Source organism: Lolium perenne, chromosome 1, assembly GCF_019359855.2.
Source record: "Lolium perenne isolate Kyuss_39 chromosome 1, Kyuss_2.0, whole genome shotgun sequence".
Taxonomy (NCBI): Eukaryota; Viridiplantae; Streptophyta; class Magnoliopsida; order Poales; family Poaceae; genus Lolium; species Lolium perenne.
Genome location: NC_067244.2, coordinates 240,922,028 through 240,942,166, shown reverse-complemented (window position 1 = coordinate 240,942,166; position 20,139 = coordinate 240,922,028). Strand labels below are relative to the sequence as shown.

Sequence of the window (20,139 nt, the reverse complement as noted above, 5' to 3'; positions counted from 1 at the left end):
ATGTGTGTGCACCTGGAGTACTCTAGGAGAGGGAGTACATGATATGTTGTCGGGAAAGTATCAGGTGCACTGAGGGTTGTGGTGCACCCGACTCCGATTGAAGAATTTACAAGTTTTTAAAAATTATGACATACTATAGAAAGTATGTGTAGCTACGATGTCACATAGTTTCAGATCAAAGTTTATAATAAAGAGACAAACAAAACAGTAAAATTCACACTGCATAGTGCCTAATGCAAGCTGGGCTTTAAATTTGACCCATTATTATTTTAGAAAAAGAATATCCTTTCATTTTTTCAAGTTATATTCCAAATTTGTTACTTGAACTTTCGTGGCAATGTAGATTTCTATATCTCAAGAAAATATTTCTAGATTTTCAAAATTCTCAACCGGAGCCTGGTGCATGCCACAAACTCCGGTGCTATCCGTAGAACATCTCCCCCTGCACTCGCGGCTCCCCGCTCCATCCGTTTCCCGCGTCCAGCGCCGCCGAACTCTCCGCTCCTCTCCTCGCGAGCGCCGTCCATGCGTCCTCCCGCCACCTCCAGGAGGCCATTCTCTCCTCCCATCCACTGGATTGGCGCGGAGTGGACCGGAGACCCGCCCAGACTGACCGAATTTCCTCCCTCTGTGCGGAGGTTTCCTGCTCTTCTCCGCCTAATGCCCCACCATCGGCGACCTCGCCGCCGGCGACGGGACTCAGCTACCCATACTGCTTCCGCCCAAAGAAGCCTCCTCGCGTAGGCGTCCCGGTCCGGCTCCTTCGTCCTTCGGTAAGGAACCCTAGCCTGACTGTTCATTTCGTTTTGAACCCTGTTAGTTAATCTGACGACACACCCATGGTTCCATCAGATTCTTCCTCTTCCGACGCACAAGGTCGATCTCGGTTGGTGCTACCGGAGGTGCAGCTGCAGTTTAATTGTCCACACTTTTAGCACCCATTCCGTAAATTGAAAGGAGAATCCATGCCTCATGACATCTGCACATGAAATGCACAATGGAATTATCAGTTCCCAATTGCAGAAATGGCATGATTTTTTCTAAAACTTATCTCAAGTTCCTTGCCATGTGGATGTAGGACACGTAGATTTATATGTGTCAATTTTCAGAATCTAAAATTTCCATGGTGTACAGCACCAAAAAAGGGATGACCTATCCTGGAATATTCATATCAACTAAAACTTTTTTTTTAATCGATACCAGCGATGAATTGGATGTAGAGATTTGCATGGTTAGTCAAACTGTGTGAAACAAATTGTTGCCATAGTTTTAGAGCAGTATCATGACCTTCACACTCGTAGTGGGGACACGGGAACACTTGGGCACCAAAATCACATTCGTTTGCTCATATTTATTGAAATAATACAGCTGATATTGGCCTATTGTTATTGCTCAGCAATCCATTCTTGTGATGCTGATACCCCATTGCTAGTTTATCCGTGCAGATACCGGTGATTAAAGGTGAAAATAGAATGGTGACCTGTTGCTGTTTAGATGACACCAGATGATAATGTGAGTCTCTAAATACTGCATTGTATATCATTTCTCTCTTTTTGGTTGAACACATATTTGTTTACTGAATAATTTTTATGCTAATCTGGACTATGTTTTACATTTCTGAAAGGCCCTTATTACTTTAAAGAAAGGCAGCAAGCTTATCAAGTATAGTCGGAAGGGAAAACCCAAGATCCGCGAGTTCAGACTTTCTAGTGTAAGTTTATGTGTATGGTTGTGTGGTATTGGTGTTCATTTTCTTAGTACAGGATGAGAACAAAATTCTCTTTTATTTTTCTCATTACAGGACGAAACAGTATTAGTTTGGTATTCACACAGCAAGGAAAAGTGCCTCAAACTGTCTGCCGTGTCTAAAATTATACCTGGACAGAGAACTGTAAGTTAAGCTACCACGGACCAGTTATCCTCTCGCGGTTACATTCACATGATCAACTTTTAATATCCAAAAGTTTATTGGGACTCTGAAATTGCATAGTTTTTCAATTCTAATTTATTAAATATTTAAAATTGGGATCTTATGCATTTGTGCATCATTTATCAGGCGGTTTTTAGGAGGTTTCTACGCCCTGAGAAGGATTACCTATCATTTTCCCTGATATACAAGAACGGCCAACGCTCCCTTGATCTGGTAAAAGATAAATTCTTCATGCTCGTTTTAACTGATGCAAAATGCCTCATCTTTATATATGCCTAGCATGATGACCTGTCGAAGACAATAATGACACGATATTCTAGCTGATTTACAGGTTTGCAAGGATCAAACTGAAGTTGAAGTGTGGTTTTCAACACTTGAGACACTGATTACTTCACGCCGTGCAAGTTTTTCCACTGATTGCCCAAGTGATAGAATATCATTTTCCGACGTGAGTTGTACTTCCTTAATGACTTAAGTGTTTTCATTTAATGCAATATTATAAGAATTCTTCTACAGAGTAATCAAGAGCAAATTCAGATATCATCCATGCATTAGTTAGGCCTTGTTTGGGAAAGGGTTACTTCTTTTCAAATCCATAATTTTTGGAAGCTACTTGTTACTTGTGAGGGGCTTCAGCTTCCCTAAGATTCCCGGAAAGCTGCCAAAACATGGTGCATGTCAACCATGTGATTTATCTTATTTGAGAAAACAAACTATAGCTGTTGAACCGAAGAGCATATACCTTCAGTGCTGGTGTGATTTACAGCAGTCCCCAGAACAAACATTGGAGGCGCCATTTATTAGTAATTATTTGATGTGTGGGTCAGTTAGCATCTGATTTCCTACTTATTTGTCCATCTCACCATTCGTTGTATCAGGAGAAGACTGGAGAGTGGCTTACATTTGATCATAAATTGCATAAGATGTTCTCTGTTTAACGCATGTTTCCTTTTTCCAGGAAGTGTCCCAATATCAAGTTGCGTATGATACAAGATTAGATACTGCCTCAAGTAACACCCGAAATTTTAACTCAGCTGGTTATGGCACAGCATATTCATTGAATTCTTCAAGAGCAGATGTTGGATCAGATCGTGTCAATATGCTGAGAGTAAGTACGGGAGATAGTAGTCGGATTAGTATTTCCAGCAGTGTCCCTAGTTCTTCCAGTCAAGGTTCCGGACCAGATGATATAGAATCACTTGGTGATGTTTATGTATGGGGCGAGGTGTGGATTGACGTGGTCCAGTCAGAAGGATCCTCAAATTTGGTGTGCTCCAAAGCAGATGTTTTAATTCCTAAACCTCTTGAATCAGATGTTGTTCTGGATGTACAGCAGATATCATGTGGTTCGAGGCACATTGCTCTTACTACCAGACAAGGAGAAGTGTTCACTTGGGGTGAAGAGCTTGGTGGAAGGCTAGGCCATGGAACTGACGAAGACATTAGTCGTCCAAAACTTGTTGAATCCTTAGCAGTGTCTAATGTGGAATATATTGCATGTGGGGAGTTCCATACTTGTGCAGTAACTGCCTCAGGTGATTTATACAATTGGGGTGATGGTTCTTACAATGCTGGACTTCTAGGACATGGCATTGGAGCTAGCCATTGGCTTCCAAAACGAGTCTCGGGACCTTTAGAAGGGCTTCAAGTGTTGTCTGTTGCATGTGGCTCATGGCATTCATTACTTGTCATGTCAAGTGGAAAAGTATTCACTTTTGGCGATGGGACATTTGGTGCTCTTGGACATGGAAATCGTGAAAATGTTGCCTATCCAAAAGAAGTTGAATCTTTGATCGGATTTAAAGTGCTGAAAGTTGCCTGTGGCGTTTGGCATTCCGCAGCAATTGTGGAGACCAATAGTCAGACGGGCATGAATGTGGTGTCCAGGAAACTGTTTACCTGGGGAGATGGAGATAAGAACCGCCTAGGTCACGGGGATAAAGAGGCTCGGCTAGTTCCCACTGTTGTTCAAGCCCTTGTTGACAATAATTTCCATCAGGTAGCCTGTGGGTATAGTATGACTGTTGCACTCGCCACGTCAGGCCATGTCTTCACAATGGGTAGCTCTAACTATGGTCAGCTTGGGAATCCAAAAGCTGATGGTAAACAACCCTGCCAAGTACAAGACAAGTTGAATAGTGAGTTGGTTGAAGAGATCTCATGTGGTTCTTACCATGTTGCAGTCTTGACTTCAAGAAGCGAGGTATATACATGGGGTATGGGGGCCAATGGAAGGCTGGGACATGGTGGCATTGAAGATAAAAAGAAACCAACTATTGTGGATGCATTAAAAGACCGTCATGTTAAAAGTATTGCATGTGGTTCAAATTTCACGACATGCATTTGCATACATAAGTGGGTTTCAGGTGCAGATCAGTCCGTATGCTCCGGCTGTAGGCAGCCATTTGGTTTCACAAGAAAAAGGCACAATTGTTACAATTGCGGGCTTGTTCATTGCCATGCATGTAGCTCAAGAAAGGTCCTCAAGGCTGCTTTGGCACCAACTCCTGGCAAACCACATCGTGTATGCGATTCATGTTTCATGAAACTGAAAGCTGCAGATGGCGGCGGCGGTGGTGGCGGTGGCGGTAATAGTCCATATAACAAAAAGAGTGTCATTACTCGCCGCTCTGTTGATATCAAAGATAAGTCAGAGAGGCCAGACATAAGGCCTTCAAGGCTAGCAACAGCAGCAACTGCAGAGCCAGTGAAATATGCTGATGCAAAATCAGCTAGAAACGAGATAAAACCTGAGGCTGTGTCTATGGCAAGGGCAACCCAAGCTCCTTCAATGTCAGCTTTGGCAGTCCCAACTACTGTAAAGCCTATGGGAATGGGAATGGGGGGAATGGGGGGAATGGGGGGAATGGGTATGGGCATGGGAATGGGTATGGGTATGGGAATGGGAATGAACATGCCTATGGCAATGGCACCAATGGGAATGGGCATGCCTGTGGTCTCACCAGCTCAGCCAAAGAAGCAAAGCCCAACTCCAGCAACCACAAGTACTCTTAGCATTAAAAGTGTTGACTCCAAAAATGATATTGACAACCTGAAGAAGACTAATGAAACGCTGAATCAAGAAATGTCAAAGTTGCAGACTCAGGTATGCTTTAGAAGATTATACCATTTGCCTACTTTATGGTGGTTATCTGCTTTTGATAAAATCACCATATTTTGATAGGTTACTAAGTTAAAACAGAAATGTGAAGTCCAAGATGACCAACTGCAGAAAGCAGAAAAAAGAGCTAAAAGCTCTGCCTCCCTAGCCGCAGAAGAATCTGCCAGGCGCAATTCTATGTTGGACTTTGTTAGGTTTCTTGACAGTGAGGTACTACTACTCTTCCAAACTATATATGCAAACATGAACCTTTTGTCGAAGCACTCACTGTATATTTCCGCATATCGTGCTGCTGTGCTTATTGTACTTTTTTTCTATGGCATGCCATTTGAAGTATTCACACTTCTGTATTTAGTTGCTCATAGCAAGGGTTATGTTAATCTGTATTAGCGGACAATATCATAACATGCCATCTTTCAGCTCAAGGGAATTGCAGATAAGGTGCCCACTGAATTTACTGACAGCATCAAAACCTTGCAAAGTCAATCAGAGAGATTTCTTACTGGGCAGTGTGGTCATCCACCGGAGGGCATTTCCGGACATGAACAGGCTCGCCTCTCCAGTAGCGGGATGCACGAAATAACACACAACAGATCCGCTAGCATGGGTAACCTAGATGGCAGTGGCTTTTCCCTGGCAAGCGAATCTCCATGCCATCGAGTCATGGATGGCAACGGGAGGGCTCCAGGTGACTTTGCGCCAAAGTTTGGTACTCATGGAGAAGTGCAGCTGATTGAGCAATTTGAGCCAGGAGTTTACGTCACGCTTATCCAGCTGAGAGATGGCACCAAAGTATTCAAGCGTGTTCGGTTCAGGTATTCGATCCCAACCCTTGTTACCGCGTTCATCCTGCATATATCTCAACCTGATTGATTTGTCAACAATATTTTTACCAAACGACAATCCCAGGACACTTATCTTTTTTGAGGGGAGGCGCTAGTGAATTTTATTACTTACGGTTCTTCTCTTAAATGTTTTTGTTAGCAAGAGGAGATTTGCTGAGCAGCAAGCTGAGGAATGGTGGAGGGAGAACCAAGAGAGGGTGTTCAGGAAATACAACCATGCACCCAACTAGGCTCCTCGCCTCGGCATCATCCGGCATTTGTTAGTTTTGTTTTGGATATAATGAAAGCCGTCAGCCAGGAGATGAATCGCATAACGAGGCGCTGTTGCTGCTCGGGATTCCTCATCGTACAGGGAGTGTTGCCTCCTGTCTGCTGAATGCTGATGCTTAGTCTGAAGATCCTGGCGACTCTTTTATTCTTTTGACGTTCATCTTTGTTGCTTGTTCGTTTTGCTTTGGAGATATGATTAATTCCAATTCCTTTAGCCTATTCGCTGGGAGACACTTGTTGCTTCTCAGCGAGGTAAAGTAGCTTGTAATGAACAGTGTAATTATGTGGGCAAATATTCTTCAAGTATGTATAAAAAAATGTAAGGTAATAAGTCCGCATTATGCTCACTTCATGCTTGTTTCGGATGGCGCAAACTATGAAGCTGACTGAGATTTTTCAGCTCATTTGCTATTATTTTGCTGCTTTAATTGATGTAAACCTCACGTCAAGCACCGACGGCATGAGAGTGTCGGCCAAGCTGAGGGAGGAGACACGAGACCCTACTAGAGGGGTTAGACGAACTAGAGGCGGAGCCAAGGGAGAAGACCTGGCCGGAGCTGTGGGTGCTCAGTGACAGTGAGGCACTGGAGTAAATTCATGCTTGATCCAATGGCTACCGAAATGCTGAGCTGGAGGTGTGGGGAAATGGTGGTAAAAAGAAAGTTGTGATGAATAATTGTGATTATAAAAATGACTCCGACAGTCTTATATTGTATAGTAGAAAAAGGCGTAAAAGTCATACGAATAAGGATACAAACCTGAGTAATGGCATAAACCAATTTGTTCGCACAAAATTATCATTGGAATTTAAGGGGTACTGTGTCTTCGCCATCACAATTTCAATTTGCATCAATGTGAGGAATTTCACTCCAGCAAAGAAAAAAAAAAGTAGACTCGTAACAAAACAAGGTGAATAAAATCAAGCATCACGAGCATAACACAAAGCCACAAAGTCACACTCGCTTCATTCGTATATGTATGTAAATATATACAAACGGCCATGTCACAAAAATATCATCATGCGTCCCAGGCCAGGAACAGAAAGTACGAGACATCTCCAACTCATATACCTTTGTGCTTTCGGAATTCTCACTCCCATTGCCAGGCATCGCCGTCAGCCCAGCATATCATACAGATATACAACACACCTTCTCCCCCATATACATACACTGATACGTAATTACATTTACACTCACTGACATACATACACATTTGTTGCGATCAATCCAATATATATACCAGCATACACCGACAGCTCTGCGCATCAAGAATAGCTCCTCCTCCAACTTAAGTTCTTCAGAAGCAGAATTTCTTCTTCTTCTGCAAAACCATATACATGAAGGACAAGCATTAGATAGAACCCAAGTATATAGCAAAATACCTTCAGAAAATAAGGCATTGGGTGACTGCAACATACGCGAAACTTGAGCATGTCTTGTTTGTCGATGAAAGCGAGCAGCTCGTCCTGACGCATCAACGCCTCGTGGAGGGCCTGTCAATGGAAATTGGGGCAGCCACTTCATCCCATTATTAAATTTTACACAAAGACTAGACAATATTTGTGTCCTGCTGCTGTGTAAACTGTAGTGTGCATACGGGGGCACTCTAGTTCACGCGTAATTCAGACCGAAGGCTGGAAAGCAACTGCGGTTTAAGCAGGAAAAAAAGCATACCTTCTTTGTAGAAATCAAATCGGCCTCCAAAGCATCCACGCGGCGGGCAGATGCATTGAGCAACTCCTCCTTCTCGAATGGCATCTCAGAGGGCTTTGTTTCAAGCACCTGCACCTTCTCCTCCAGTTCAACTAGCCGTCTTAGCACAGCTGAAAGGACATCCTTCTCCGTGTAAGATGGGACAGGAGATGGAGGCCGGAATTCCTCCTTGTACTCAGGCTCTTGAGGACAGTCCACATAATAGTGGTCATGATTTTCGGATTGGTTTGATAGCCTTTTAGCCATTCTGCTCGGGATAGTTCGAAGCATGGTGAAAAGGCTCACAATAAAGACTGTCAGCCAAGCGATAGTCAAAGTCCGAATTCCTTCAAACGTGGTCGGCACATTACTCAAGGAGAATGAACCTGGGTAAAGCATGTTAATGAAAAAGGTTCAGTAACAAGAACTCAATACAGTGCACTTGCAAACCCATCAAGTGTTGAGGTAGTTCTGAGGGCTGCGTTTCTCATAATAGCAAAAACTAGACTAAACTAATTAAACAGAGTATTTATTCGATTAGCTTGCATGGTATATGATAGCAAGAAGTATTCATTGATCAAAAGTATATTATACCTACTTCTGGCAAATCCAATAGATGCGCAAGAATAACAAGAAGAATTAGGATATGGGAGTAGACATGGATTAATTCTCAGACTCAATAATAATTCTGAAGTAAAACTCCACATATGTCTTTTTTAGGAATATAGTCCGTCGCAAACCCAGGTCAAGGAGGAGCGTTGTAATAGGATTGGCGAGCCAACATAAAAAACCAATCATTCCTATGGGTATGAACACTATAGCCTACCCCAACTTGTTTGGGACAAAAAGGCTTTGCTGTTGTAATGATAATTCTGAACTAAAACTAAAAAGGTATAGTTTTGGACAACCAGACAAAAAGCTTCCATGAGGGGTAAAAGGTAAAGTAATAATGTAAAATACCTGATGAAGAAGCTGTTGGACTAGCTCTGGGGCTGCCCCATCCGTCATCCACAACCTTGTCAACAACAGGGATGCTTTCTTCAATTGTGGGACGAGTGGCAGATGTGGATGCATGTGCTGCAAATTTTGACTGACAAAAGTAACCACCTATTAGCAACATGTATGCAATGCTGAAGGTGGCGTTAAATAAGAATCTAGCAGTGGCCATAAGATATCTTTCATGCTTGTTTGGAAATCGTACTTATAAAAAAATTCATGTTATCTGACATTGGAAAGTTTGGGTGCAATGGCATTGCAGTTCAAATAAATGTTAAGGAAATAGTCGTACTTTTGTGATTACTGTTGAGCGATTTTCTTGTTCTTGTGATGCTGTTACCACTAGTCAATATTTAGTTGGCAATATTACTGACGTAGACTACGCCCAATTGTTTATAATGCCAGGTTTCTTGATTGTAGTATCGGGTAAACAGGGAGTAGCTACTTGCCTCCTCATGGACAGGGGTCAGCAGAGGGTTTGTTATGAGGTTCTTTGGTGCAATAGGAGATGCAACATCCTCGACTTCAGAGCCAGACTCAGCAGATCCGTCACTGCCTTTTCTCTGCTTTAATAAGATAAGAAAGTATATTCATTAATAGTCGAACAGGATGGTTCTACAAATCTTGATGTCCAAGCATACTCATTGAAGTTACATTTGGACGCTGTGGCCTAGCATAACCAATAATCTTTCCGTCGGAGCTGGATATGGTCACGATTTGCCTGTCGTAGTTAGCCTCGCCATTCAGGACCCTCTGGGGAAATTGAAGATGCATCACATTAGCAGCTACAACAAGATGCCTTGTGAATAGCAGTGTTAATGCAACATCCTCTCTGGGGAGGAGGAGGAGCGCACAACCTTTATTGTGTTGGGATCCTTCCAAGGACCTTTATCTGATCTTTGACAACCTCCGTGTTCGTCACACCTGCATTTGCCACCAAAGAATTCTGGCAATTCACTGCACACATTGAAACAAGAAAGAAAGTTAGGGTGGGAAACCAATAAACACAGGCATGCATGGAGAAGATTAAAGTTTCTGACCTCTCGTCAATTATTTCAAGTAGCTTATTTTGATACTTAGTTCCAAGAACCTTCAAGTGAAGACATTGAAATATGATCAGTATCAATGTACCAATCACACTATGGATTGAATAAATGTGATAAATGAAAGTATTTACATGAATCTTTGAAGCAGTTTTTGGATCAAGAAAAGATTTTATTGTGCCCCATAACATCTTGAAGCCTTGGCCAGCATTAATTACGTACATCCGGCATAATGTCTGCAACAACATTCCGAACACATTACCTATTATACTGTTTGGTTAAGAGACAAGCACATAGCACAGGAAATGGTTCATCCGGAATCAAAATCAAAAGGACAGAATTTAAATTTGCTGCCCAATATCCATCACAGGATCACCTACCTCTGGATAGTTGTCACTGTCAATCTTCTGCAATCGTGTGATTAGTTCCCTAGCATATTTCGAGAAATTCTTCAATCCCTTGAATTTACAGAAAAGTAGATAAGTTCAAAGTCTTAAAAGTGTGAGTTCTAATGTTGAGAGCAATGTTCGGTCAAATTGAGACATACCACGCCTTGCACATCCAGAATAGTAGTGCATGAGTCCAAGTGCCGTTTTGCAGCGATTGAGCAAGCTGGAAATCTCATCTTGAAACATTGCTCAAACTCCTTGACATGATATTTCACATATCGGTCTATACTTGTTACTTGCACTAGCTTGTTTGCATCAACTTTTCCTATTAACTCCACGTAGATAGGTCTTCCATCTTTATCCACCCCGTGGTAAAACTGTGGATAATACTTCATAACTTCGTTTAACTCGGAGTAATTAAACTCCTGAGAAAGGAACACGAATTGCCATCATTATGAAGTTACTCCAAGCAAGAATGTTATCCCATGTTACGATATATTTGTATGGCCTTTTGATTTAATTACCTCTATATCATCAGTCCCAAATTCTTTTCTCCATTTAAGCATTTCTGACCACATATGCTTTGCTTTTTCAACATCAAACTTGCGTGCCTTCAGGAACCTATTAGTGATTAACATTAACAAAACTCAGATAGCTAAAACAGTTAAAAGCTATTGTAATGATACCCTTTTGAGATTGCATAAGCAACTGCTAGAGCATACATAGTTTATGTGGTGGGACTATTGGAAATAAGACAAAAATAAATTCACATAATAAGGTCAGATTAAAACCAATGAGATCAGAATATTCGGTACCTCAACATCATGTGGTAATCATCATGCTGCTGTGGCAACAAGTCCTCATCAAGCAAGCACTGTCGAAACGCATCAACAGCTTGAAGATCTTGTACATCTCTTATGTCCTCGATGGAAATCTCATTCTTCTTTTTGTTTTTCCTCCTTAGGGAATGCCTGAACTTGTTCCCTGCATTGATAGCTTTTTTCTTGAAAGAGTTTATTTTAGTCTTCTTCTCTCCCTCTGAGTTGTCCGCGTCCGATCTGCTCTCCCTCTTTCCATCATTATGTGTGAACCCTTCGAAAGCTGTGCCAGTAATGATATATTAATATTACTTGGTAAAAGCAAAAGTAGCTAGAGTCACTACTTCAGTAACAGAAACCGATTGTGGACTGGCCAGATAACGGTGCTCTGCAACTAAAACAAGAGCCCACGCGACATACTACATGTATGCTTAAACAATAATCGCTGGTATGAAGATTCGGCACAGAGGGGGCTTCGCAGAAGGTATAGTGATTGCATCATCAAACTAGTTCAGGGCCGTAAAGAATGCAAGACGATAAAAACAATACATGAATAAGTTCAATTATTTATATGCTGGTTTTACCTGACATAAAAAAAAACACACTATATTGCTGATTCTTCAACACCTGTTACACTCTGTTTTTTACTTTTTTTTTGTGGTCATCCTTGTTGATGATTACCTTCATGCATCAGCTATAATAGCCACTAGTGATGCCAGGTATAAAAAATTGAAACCAGAATAGACTTCTGCGGGAGATATTTTATAGACGGTTGTTGGGAAATACAAGTGAAATTTACTGCTAAATATTTTTTTAGGGAGAGAATCCCCGCCTGAATATATTTCTTCAAATACTGTCAAAGACTTAAAACAAAGAACATGATTCTAGTGTAGCACCAAATCCTATTCTACGGTGGGTGGAGGTAGCCCCAAATCCTGTAAAACCATGTAGTAACTGATTCGAGGAGCGGCAGAATGAAAATATGCACCTATCTAAATCCCGAGAACAATATGCACATGTCCAAATTGGAAAGGAAGCAGACACGCTGAACCCTAGGACATCGATTCCTCTCCCCAAAGTTCAAACGCGAAGACCCTATTGGGGATTAAAACTGTATACTCACATGGCCTGGCCAATCGGTCGAGGGGTCCTGACATCCCCCTCCGTCACCGGCTCTGGAATCGAATGCCCCGACCAAGCTCCAGTCTCAGAATCCGCTGAAATAATCCATGCGAAGAATTTCAGCAAGAAAACAGTAAAAGCGCCACGCCTGGACGCTAAATTGACGAATTGTATGTGGAAAGAGGAAAAGAAACCGATTTTGGAGAAACTTTCGGATAATTATTACGATGGAAACTTTTTGGATAATTTTTTGGCGAAGATTGTTACCTGGAATTTGGAATTTGGAATTTGGGTGCGGATTTAGGAGCAGGAAGGAGGAGGAGAAGCTTCTCCCGTTTTAATGTGTGGGCGGCTCGGGTGGGGAGGGAGAAGGAGAGAAGAAGAAGAGAGAGGACACGAGGGTTTCCGTCACGGCGCGGGTAGACGGAGTCCATAGGCCAGAAAACGGTTGACTTGTGTACGACGTGGACGTGCTTGGCGCACGGAGGTGCCCACGTAGGACGGATCTGAGGGGGACATATATTAGTGCATGTCTAGCAGTAGTAGCGGACCTCCAACCGCGCGACCCAAACCGCGCCCGCGCGTCCGTTTGGGTCGAGCCGGACAAAAACGCGGCCCAGCGCGGGGACGCACCGCAAAAGCGGACGGCCGCGGCGTCCGGAATGACGCAAACCCGGTCCAATCTGGGCTAGGTTTGCGTGGCCGCGATGGCACGCGCCGTCCGCTCGCGTCCGCGCGTTGGTCGCCTCATCTCCCTTGGGCCCACCGCTGTCGGTGACCGGGGAGTCTAATAAATGGGGACCGGAGGGGATCGGCCCTCCACTCCGGTCCCCACTCCACTCCCCGAGCAAAACCGCCGCCATGGCCCCCGAAGCGACGGTTCGCTCCCGGAGCCAATGACGACGAGGCCGCAGAAGATCGGCGTCGGCCGCCGTGCCGCGGGCCGGAGGGAACCGCGGCGGCCTCCACATCGGAGAGGCCGCCCGCGGCGGTGCGGCATTGCCGCAACCGCCGCCTCTCCTCATCGAGCCCAAGCCGGAGTCCTCGGAGGAGGACCCGGACCTCCGCGTCGCCCGATTATCTCGGCGGCGGAGGAGGAGGCGAAATGGCCGCAGCTCCATGCGGCCATTCGCACCTCCGAAATGGAGGAGGCGGCGCGGCGGGAGGTGGAGGAGGCGGAGGGTCGGGGAGCTCTACGCCCGGGCCCTCCGGGCGCGACGGGAGGAGGAGGAGGAGGCGGCGCGGCGGGAGGAGGCCGCGCCGCGCCGACGAGCGGCCGCCGCCAGAGCACAGCGCCGCTGCCACCGGCGGCGGCGCGCCAGAGGCTGTGCGCCGCCGCCGGCAGAGAGGGCAGCAGCCGCCTCCGGGAGGAGGCGACGCGGGTGGCTCCGACCCCCACTCGCCGTGGGAGGAGGCCCCGTGGTCTCCCTGGCCGGAGTCCCCGCGCGGTCGAGCCACAACAGTGCCTCGCCGCCCGGGGACGTCGACGACGTCGCCGACGACGCCCACAGGGGCTAGGCGGCGCAACAGCGGCCACCGCGCCGCCGACCAAACCCTAGAGGGTTTTTTAATTTTAGTTTAAATTTTAGTTTAAATTTAAAAGCCCATATAGGGGCTTCTTTTGTTAGTTCTATTTGCCCAAAATAGGGCTATGTACAAATTTGCCCAAAATAGGGCTATGTTTAATATAATTTCGTTTAAATTCGTATTTTTTTTATTTTCCTGTTTCTATGTTTTTTGCGATGCGTCCGCGCGTTGGGCGCAGCGCGCGACCCAAATGGACACGCGGACGCGGGCCGCTGTCCGGGTGTCCGCTTGGCCACCCAAACGGCCCAAAACGGACGGCCCAGCGCGTCCGTTTGGGTCATCTCCAACCGAGCGACCCATCCCGCGCCAACCGAGCGACCCATCCTGCGCCCGCGCGTCTGGATGGGTCCAATCGGACAGAAACGCGGCCCAGCGAGCGGACCCAACCCTAAAACGGATGACCGCGGCGTCCGGGACGACCCAAACCCGGCTCAAATCTGGGGCAAGTTTGCGTGGCCGCGGACGCTGAAGGCTGGTCACTCGTGTCCTTCCCTGGCCCGTTTGTCTGTCTCCCAAAACAGAAACACTTCACTTCACTCCCAAACCTAGAGATGGCCGACGAAGCGACTGCCGTCGCCATCGCCACCACCGCCACCATCGGAGACGAGGCACAGCTCGCGGTCGTAGCCGCTCCTCCCATGGAGGTGGCTCCTGAACTGGACGCTCCGGTGGTCGTGGAGCCCGGGCCGCCGACGAAGAAGGCGAAGCCCGAGCTCACCGCGGAGCAGAGGGTGATGGAGAGCAAGAAGCGGGGGGACCGGCGCAGGGCGTTCGAGCAACAGAAGAGGGAAGCCGCCGCCGCGGAGGAGCGGCATCGGGCGGCGGAGCAGCTCCTCGAACTCCAAACGCAGGCGAAGGCTCGTGTCATTCAAGAGCAGGCGCATACCATGCTCTTTTACGGCCACGCAGCGCTCGACCAGCACATGATCATCCCGGGCACCGGCACGGCCTCGGGGGGAGCTCGGCCTCATCCGTGACCCGACCCCTTCCTCCAAGGTCAACTGGCCCGCCGACTGCCCCGTTTGCGTACATGCCCGACGCGCACGAAATGGGGGCGCAGTCAGGGCGGTACGCGTACCCGTCACGGGATGGGTCACCGGAGGTGGGCGAGTCCGTGACGGGGCCGTCACCTTCGTCCATTGACCTCAACCGTGCGCCGGCGAACTCCAAAGGCCCCAAGCACCTGGGAGCAGCAGCGATGGCCGGTGCACGCAACCTGCTCGACGATTTGTCGGCCGAGCGCGCGCAGCCACCGTTGCAGGCACCGTCCACCGTGCAGGCCCCTCCGTTCCCGCAGACAATGCCGACGCCCATGCCATATCCTTCGACACAGCAGGCTCCCCAGCCACCTCCCATTAACACACAGGAGGACACCACTGCTTGTCCCGGCAGCATTAACATCGAGGAGGAGTCGTTGTTCACTCAGGAGCTCACACAAGCCGCAACTGCACAAGCTCGAGCTCGACGGGTAAGCAAAAGAACCACCAACTACACGGAGAAGGAGGACAAGGTGCTCGTCGAAGGATGGTTGACCATCGGGCAAGATGCATTGACGGGTGCCGAGCAGAAGGGGACCGCATTCTGGCGCCGGATTTATGATTATTTCCATGAACATCGCAAATACGGACTGGAGCCATTTGAGAGCGACCGCAGCGAGACATCGCTCCAAAAGAGGTTGGGAGCAATTCAAACGGAATGCAACAAGTTCCAGGCGGTGTATGATCACGTGAAGCGGATTCCTGTTAGTGGCATGGGTGTGAAGGACTTGGTATGATTCGTAATCTCAACTTATTCATCCAATGTTTGCACATATGTTTATCGTTGTTGTCTCGCATTGCTCTAGGTGTGGCAAGCTTTGGAATGGTACAAAAGCAACAATGGAGAAAAGACCTTTGCCTTCCCTCATTGTTGGAAGAAACTCCAAGGCACCCCCAAGTTCCATGAGGGGTACGACGGGTACATGGCGACCTTGACTGGCAACAAAACCGCCAAAGATCCCACGGTCATTGACCTTGATGGTGGGAAGCCTTGCGGTAGCTCCGCTTCTCGTGCAAGTCATCCACGCGGCCACAAGGCAACCAAAGCCGACATGAAGCGTGATGCTTCGTCCATGCTGTTGTTTGGCACTTTGAAGGAGATGCATGCGGACAGAGAGGTGTCCACGGACAAGAGGGATGAGAGGAGGCGCCGGGAGAAAGAAGAGGACAGGAAGAACTACTTCGATGTCCAAAAGAAGAAGCTTGAGATTGAAGAGGTTAAGGCCAAGACCAAAGCTAGAGAAATTGAGCTCAAAGAGAGAGAAATTGAGCTCCTAGCAATGGCAAGGGCCAAAGAGGTGGAGTTGAAGGCGAAGGAAGTGGAGCTGAAACGGCAAGCCGAGGACAACATGATCATGAACGCTGACTTGAACAACATGAGCGAGGCGAAGAGAGCTTGGTTCCAGAAGAGGCAGAAGGAGATCCTAGAGCGCCCAAATTGAGTTGATAATCTCAATTTGTAATTTTTATATTTGTTCGAACTATGACACATTTCATTTCTTCATCATGCAACATTTTACTTGATATTATTTTATGCTATTTGATATTATTCTATAATTGTTACATATTATTCTTCATTTGTTGATATTATTTATAAGTATATGTGGCCAGATGGCCTATTTCCCAAAGAAATATGCCAAATGGCCAAATGGGTGGCCTATTTCCCAAAGAAATATCCCAGATGATTCGTAATCTCAACTTATTCATCCAATGTTTGCACATATTTTTATCGTTGTTGTCTCGCATTGCTCTAGGTGTGGCAAGCTTTGGAATGGTACAAAAGCAACAATGGAGAAAAGACCTTTGCCTTCCCTCATTGTTGGAAGAAACTCCAAGGCACCCCCAAGTTCCATGAGGGGTACGACGGGTACATGGCGACCTTGACTGGCAACAAAACCGCCAAAGATCCCACGGTCATTGACCTTGATGGTGGGCAGCCTTGCGGTAGCTCCGCTTCTCGTGCAAGTCATCCACGCGGCCACAAGGCAACCAAAGCCGACATGAAGCGTGATGCTTCGTCCATGCTGTTGTTTGGCACTTTGAAGGAGATGCATGCGGACAGAGAGGTGTCCACGGACAAGAGGGATGAGAGGAGGCGCCGGGAGAAAGAAGAGGACAGGAAGAACTACTTCGATGTCCAAAAGAAGAAGCTTGAGATTGAAGAGGTTAAGGCCAAGACCAAAGCTAGAGAAATTGAGCTCAAAGAGAGAGAAATTGAGCTCCTAGCAATGGCAAGGGCCAAAGAGGTGGAGTTGAAGGCGAAGGAAGTGGAGCTGAAACGGCAAGCCGAGGACAACATGATCATGAACGCTGACTTGAACAACATGAGCGAGGCGAAGAGAGCTTGGTTCCAGAAGAGGCAGAAGGAGATCCTAGAGCGCCCAAATTGAGTTGATAATCTCAATTTGTAATTTTTATATTTGTTCGAACTATGACACATTTCATTTCTTCATCATGCAACATTTTACTTGATATTATTTTATGCTATTTGATATTATTCTATAATTGTTACATATTATTCTTCATTTGTTGATATTATTTATAAGTATATGTGGCCAGATGGCCTATTTCCCAAAGAAATATGCCAAATGGCCAAATGGGTGGCCGCTGCGTTGGGTGCAGCGTGCGACCCAAACGGACACGCGGATGCGGGGCGCTGTCCGGGTGTCCGCGCGGCCACCCAAACGGCCTAAAATGGACGACCCAGCGCGTCCGTTTGGGTCGCTCGGTTGGAGATGCCCTAAGATTTTCATCAAGTCTAGGCGGTAAGTTTAACTAATTTTTTATCAAAATATATATCGATTTTTTATTAAAATAGGCTACGTAGTCGGCCGGAAGCCTGGGGGCGTGCCCGGGTTTAGGAACGGTTGGATCCGTCTATGTCTAGAACGGTTTTGAAATAAGATTTCGCCTAACTACATTAATATAGCAACCATTCAGTACAATTACTGAAGCATCAACACAAGCACATCATAAAAATATATAAGAAATAAAAGAGAAACTTTTTTTTTGAAACAATAATATATTATAAACCCGCCAGCAAGCCGCCTCATTAAAACCTCCCGGTCCCCTTAGGTACCCTGGTGAGGAAAAGAGTGCATATGGTACTTGCTGGCCAAAATCACAGAGTTGTTACATCATGAAGGATGGACGGTAAGAGGAAGCTAGGGGGTTCATCGACCCAATTACATTGAGATTTACTATCTATACCAAATCTAGCCAACTCATGAGCAACTGTATTAGCTTCTCTAGGGCAATGTAGGAATGTGACCGAGCCAATGATCGTCACTAGATCCACACAATCAGCAAACACCGCCGAAGATTCATCAAACCAACTCCTCTCCCCCGTACATGCCTCAATAATATCCATCGAATCCGACTCCGCTATGAAGTTCGAGCATCCCAGTTGGGCAGCCAGGGTTAAACCCTCTTTCATTGCTCTTGCCTCTGCTGCCCTAGCCGATGAAGTATTATGGAGAAAAATAGAAGTCACCACAATAAACTTACCCTTATAATCTCTTAGTATAGCTCCAGCTGCCCCATTCATAGATTCTGAGAAGAAAGACCCATCGACATTCAATTTAATTTGGTGACTGTCCGGTTTTCTCCATCTTATCGCCTGAACCTTCTTATTATCATGATCTTTAGCAGAATTTGCTGCGATTGCTAGCACCAACATTCTACATTGGGCCATAGGCGGAATGTTCATTATGAGTTCTTCGGCGATGGATCCACCATAGATACCAGCATGCGATGATAATGGTTTCCTTTAGTCCAAAAGTAAACCCCTGGAGCGTACTGTCATGTAGCATCAAAAAATAAAAGAGAAACTAATGCCCAAAAAGTTGGGGATAACTCGCAATCGTTGCACCCTCCGAAGAGTTCCCACTGCCCACCACGCTCCTAGCACTTTCAAACCCCGCGTACCAAGCAACACCTTGAAGAAGAGAGGTGATACGTCCAATTTGCATCACTATTTTATATCATAATTTGCTGTTATTCATTGATATATTTCATATTTGGAGATGATACTTATGTTATTTCATCTATTTTGCATGTTTCATGATTATTGGAGGATCGCGCACCGGAGTCAGGATTCTGTTGGAAAAAGCGCCGTCAGAATGCAATATTTCAGAAGATCAACAATTGACGAAAGTTATATGAAAAATCCTATTTTTCCAGAAGATGACGAGAGCCAGAAGGAGGAGCCGAGGAGGGCCACCATAGGCCCCCCTCATAGGCCGGCGCGGGCCCTGCCCTGGCCGCGCCGCCTTGTGGGGAGGGGGCCCACAGCCCCCTCTGGCCTCCTCTCCTTCGCGTATTTCTTCGTCCCAAAAACCTAAGCTCCAGGGTGTAAGTCGCGAAGAGTCACAGCCGCCTCTGCGGGGCGGAGAACACCAGAGAGAAAAGATCTCTCCGGTAGGCTGAGATCCGCCGGGGAAATTCCCTCCCGGAGGGGGAAATCGACGCCATCGTCACCGCCATCGAGCTGGACATCATCTCCATCACCATCATCATCATCTCCATCATCATCACCGCCGACTCCACCGCTGCACATCGTCACCGCTGTAACAATTTGGGTTTGATTCTTGATTGTTTGATAGGGGAAAATCTCCCGGTGTTGATTTCTACTTGTTATTGATGCTATTGAGTGAAACCGTTGAACCAAGGTTTATGTTCAGATTGTTATTCATCATCATATCACCTCTGATCATTTTCCATATGATGTCCCGTGAGTAGTTCGTTTAGTTCTTGAGGACATGGGTGAAGTCTAAATGTTAGTAGTGAAGTATGGTTGAGTAATATTCAATGTTATGATATTTAAGTTGTGGTGTTATTCTTCTAGTGGTGTCGTGTGAACGTCGACTACACGACACTTCACCTTTATTGGCCTAGGGGAATGCATCTTGTACTCGTTTGCCAATTGCGGGGTTGCCGGAGTGACAGAAACCTGAGCCCCCGTTGGTATATCGATGCAGGAGGGATAGCAGGATCTCAGAGTTTAAGGCTGTGGTTAGATTTATCTTAATTACTTTCTTGTAGTTGCGGATGCTTGCAAGGGGTATAATCACAAGTATGTATTAGTCCTAGGAAGGGCGGTACATTAGCATAGGTTCACCCACACAACACTTATCAAAACAATGAAGATTAATTAGCCGTATGTAGCGAAAACACTAGACTAAAATCCCGTGTGTCCTCGAGAACGTTTGGTCATTATAAGTAAACAAACCGGCTTGTCCTTTGTGCTAAAAAGGATTGGGCCACTCGCTGCAATTATTACTCTCGCACT

At 46.0% G+C, this 20,139-nt stretch overlaps 2 protein-coding genes across 8 annotated transcripts; one reads left to right on the top strand and one right to left on the bottom strand.

Annotated features, from left to right (window-relative positions):
• The first annotated feature begins 422 nt into the window (after window positions 1-422).
• LOC127327393 (PH, RCC1 and FYVE domains-containing protein 1) lies at window positions 423-6,513 on the top strand. Of its 4 annotated transcripts, none has more exons than XM_051354163.1 (11): window positions 423-773; window positions 853-902; window positions 1,446-1,512; window positions 1,625-1,711; window positions 1,802-1,891; window positions 2,057-2,143; window positions 2,262-2,378; window positions 2,889-5,036; window positions 5,115-5,261; window positions 5,472-5,866; window positions 6,036-6,513. In XM_051354163.1, exons 3-11 carry the CDS (start codon window positions 1,495-1,497, stop codon window positions 6,124-6,126), a joined length of 3,180 nt encoding a protein of 1,059 aa, XP_051210123.1. In that variant the 5' UTR covers window positions 423-773; window positions 853-902; window positions 1,446-1,494; the 3' UTR covers window positions 6,127-6,513. The 4 variants fall into 4 exon arrangements, with proteins under 4 accessions (XP_051210123.1, XP_051210124.1, XP_051210126.1 ...); XM_051354164.1 differs by having other exon boundaries at window positions 1,433-1,512; XM_051354166.1 differs by lacking the exon at window positions 853-902.
• A 595-nt stretch (window positions 6,514-7,108) lies between these two features.
• Window positions 7,109-12,650, bottom strand: LOC127327395 (phosphatidylinositol/phosphatidylcholine transfer protein SFH8). Of its 4 annotated transcripts, none has more exons than XM_051354167.2 (15): window positions 12,493-12,650; window positions 12,227-12,320; window positions 11,101-11,386; window positions 10,810-10,906; window positions 10,444-10,710; window positions 10,277-10,354; window positions 10,031-10,132; window positions 9,894-9,943; window positions 9,711-9,810; window positions 9,508-9,606; window positions 9,303-9,419; window positions 8,818-8,947; window positions 7,840-8,243; window positions 7,584-7,658; window positions 7,109-7,486 (listed from the first exon to the last, which is right to left on the bottom strand). In XM_051354167.2, the coding sequence occupies exons 2-15, from the start codon at window positions 12,258-12,260 to the stop codon at window positions 7,463-7,465; spliced, it is 1,863 nt and encodes a 620-aa protein (XP_051210127.1). In that variant the 5' UTR covers window positions 12,261-12,320; window positions 12,493-12,650; the 3' UTR covers window positions 7,109-7,462. The 4 variants fall into 4 exon arrangements, with proteins under 4 accessions (XP_051210127.1, XP_051210129.1, XP_051210128.1 ...); XM_051354169.2 differs by having other exon boundaries at window positions 7,109-7,483; XM_051354168.2 differs by having other exon boundaries at window positions 9,303-9,416.
• Window positions 12,651-20,139: the final 7,489 nt, after the last annotated feature.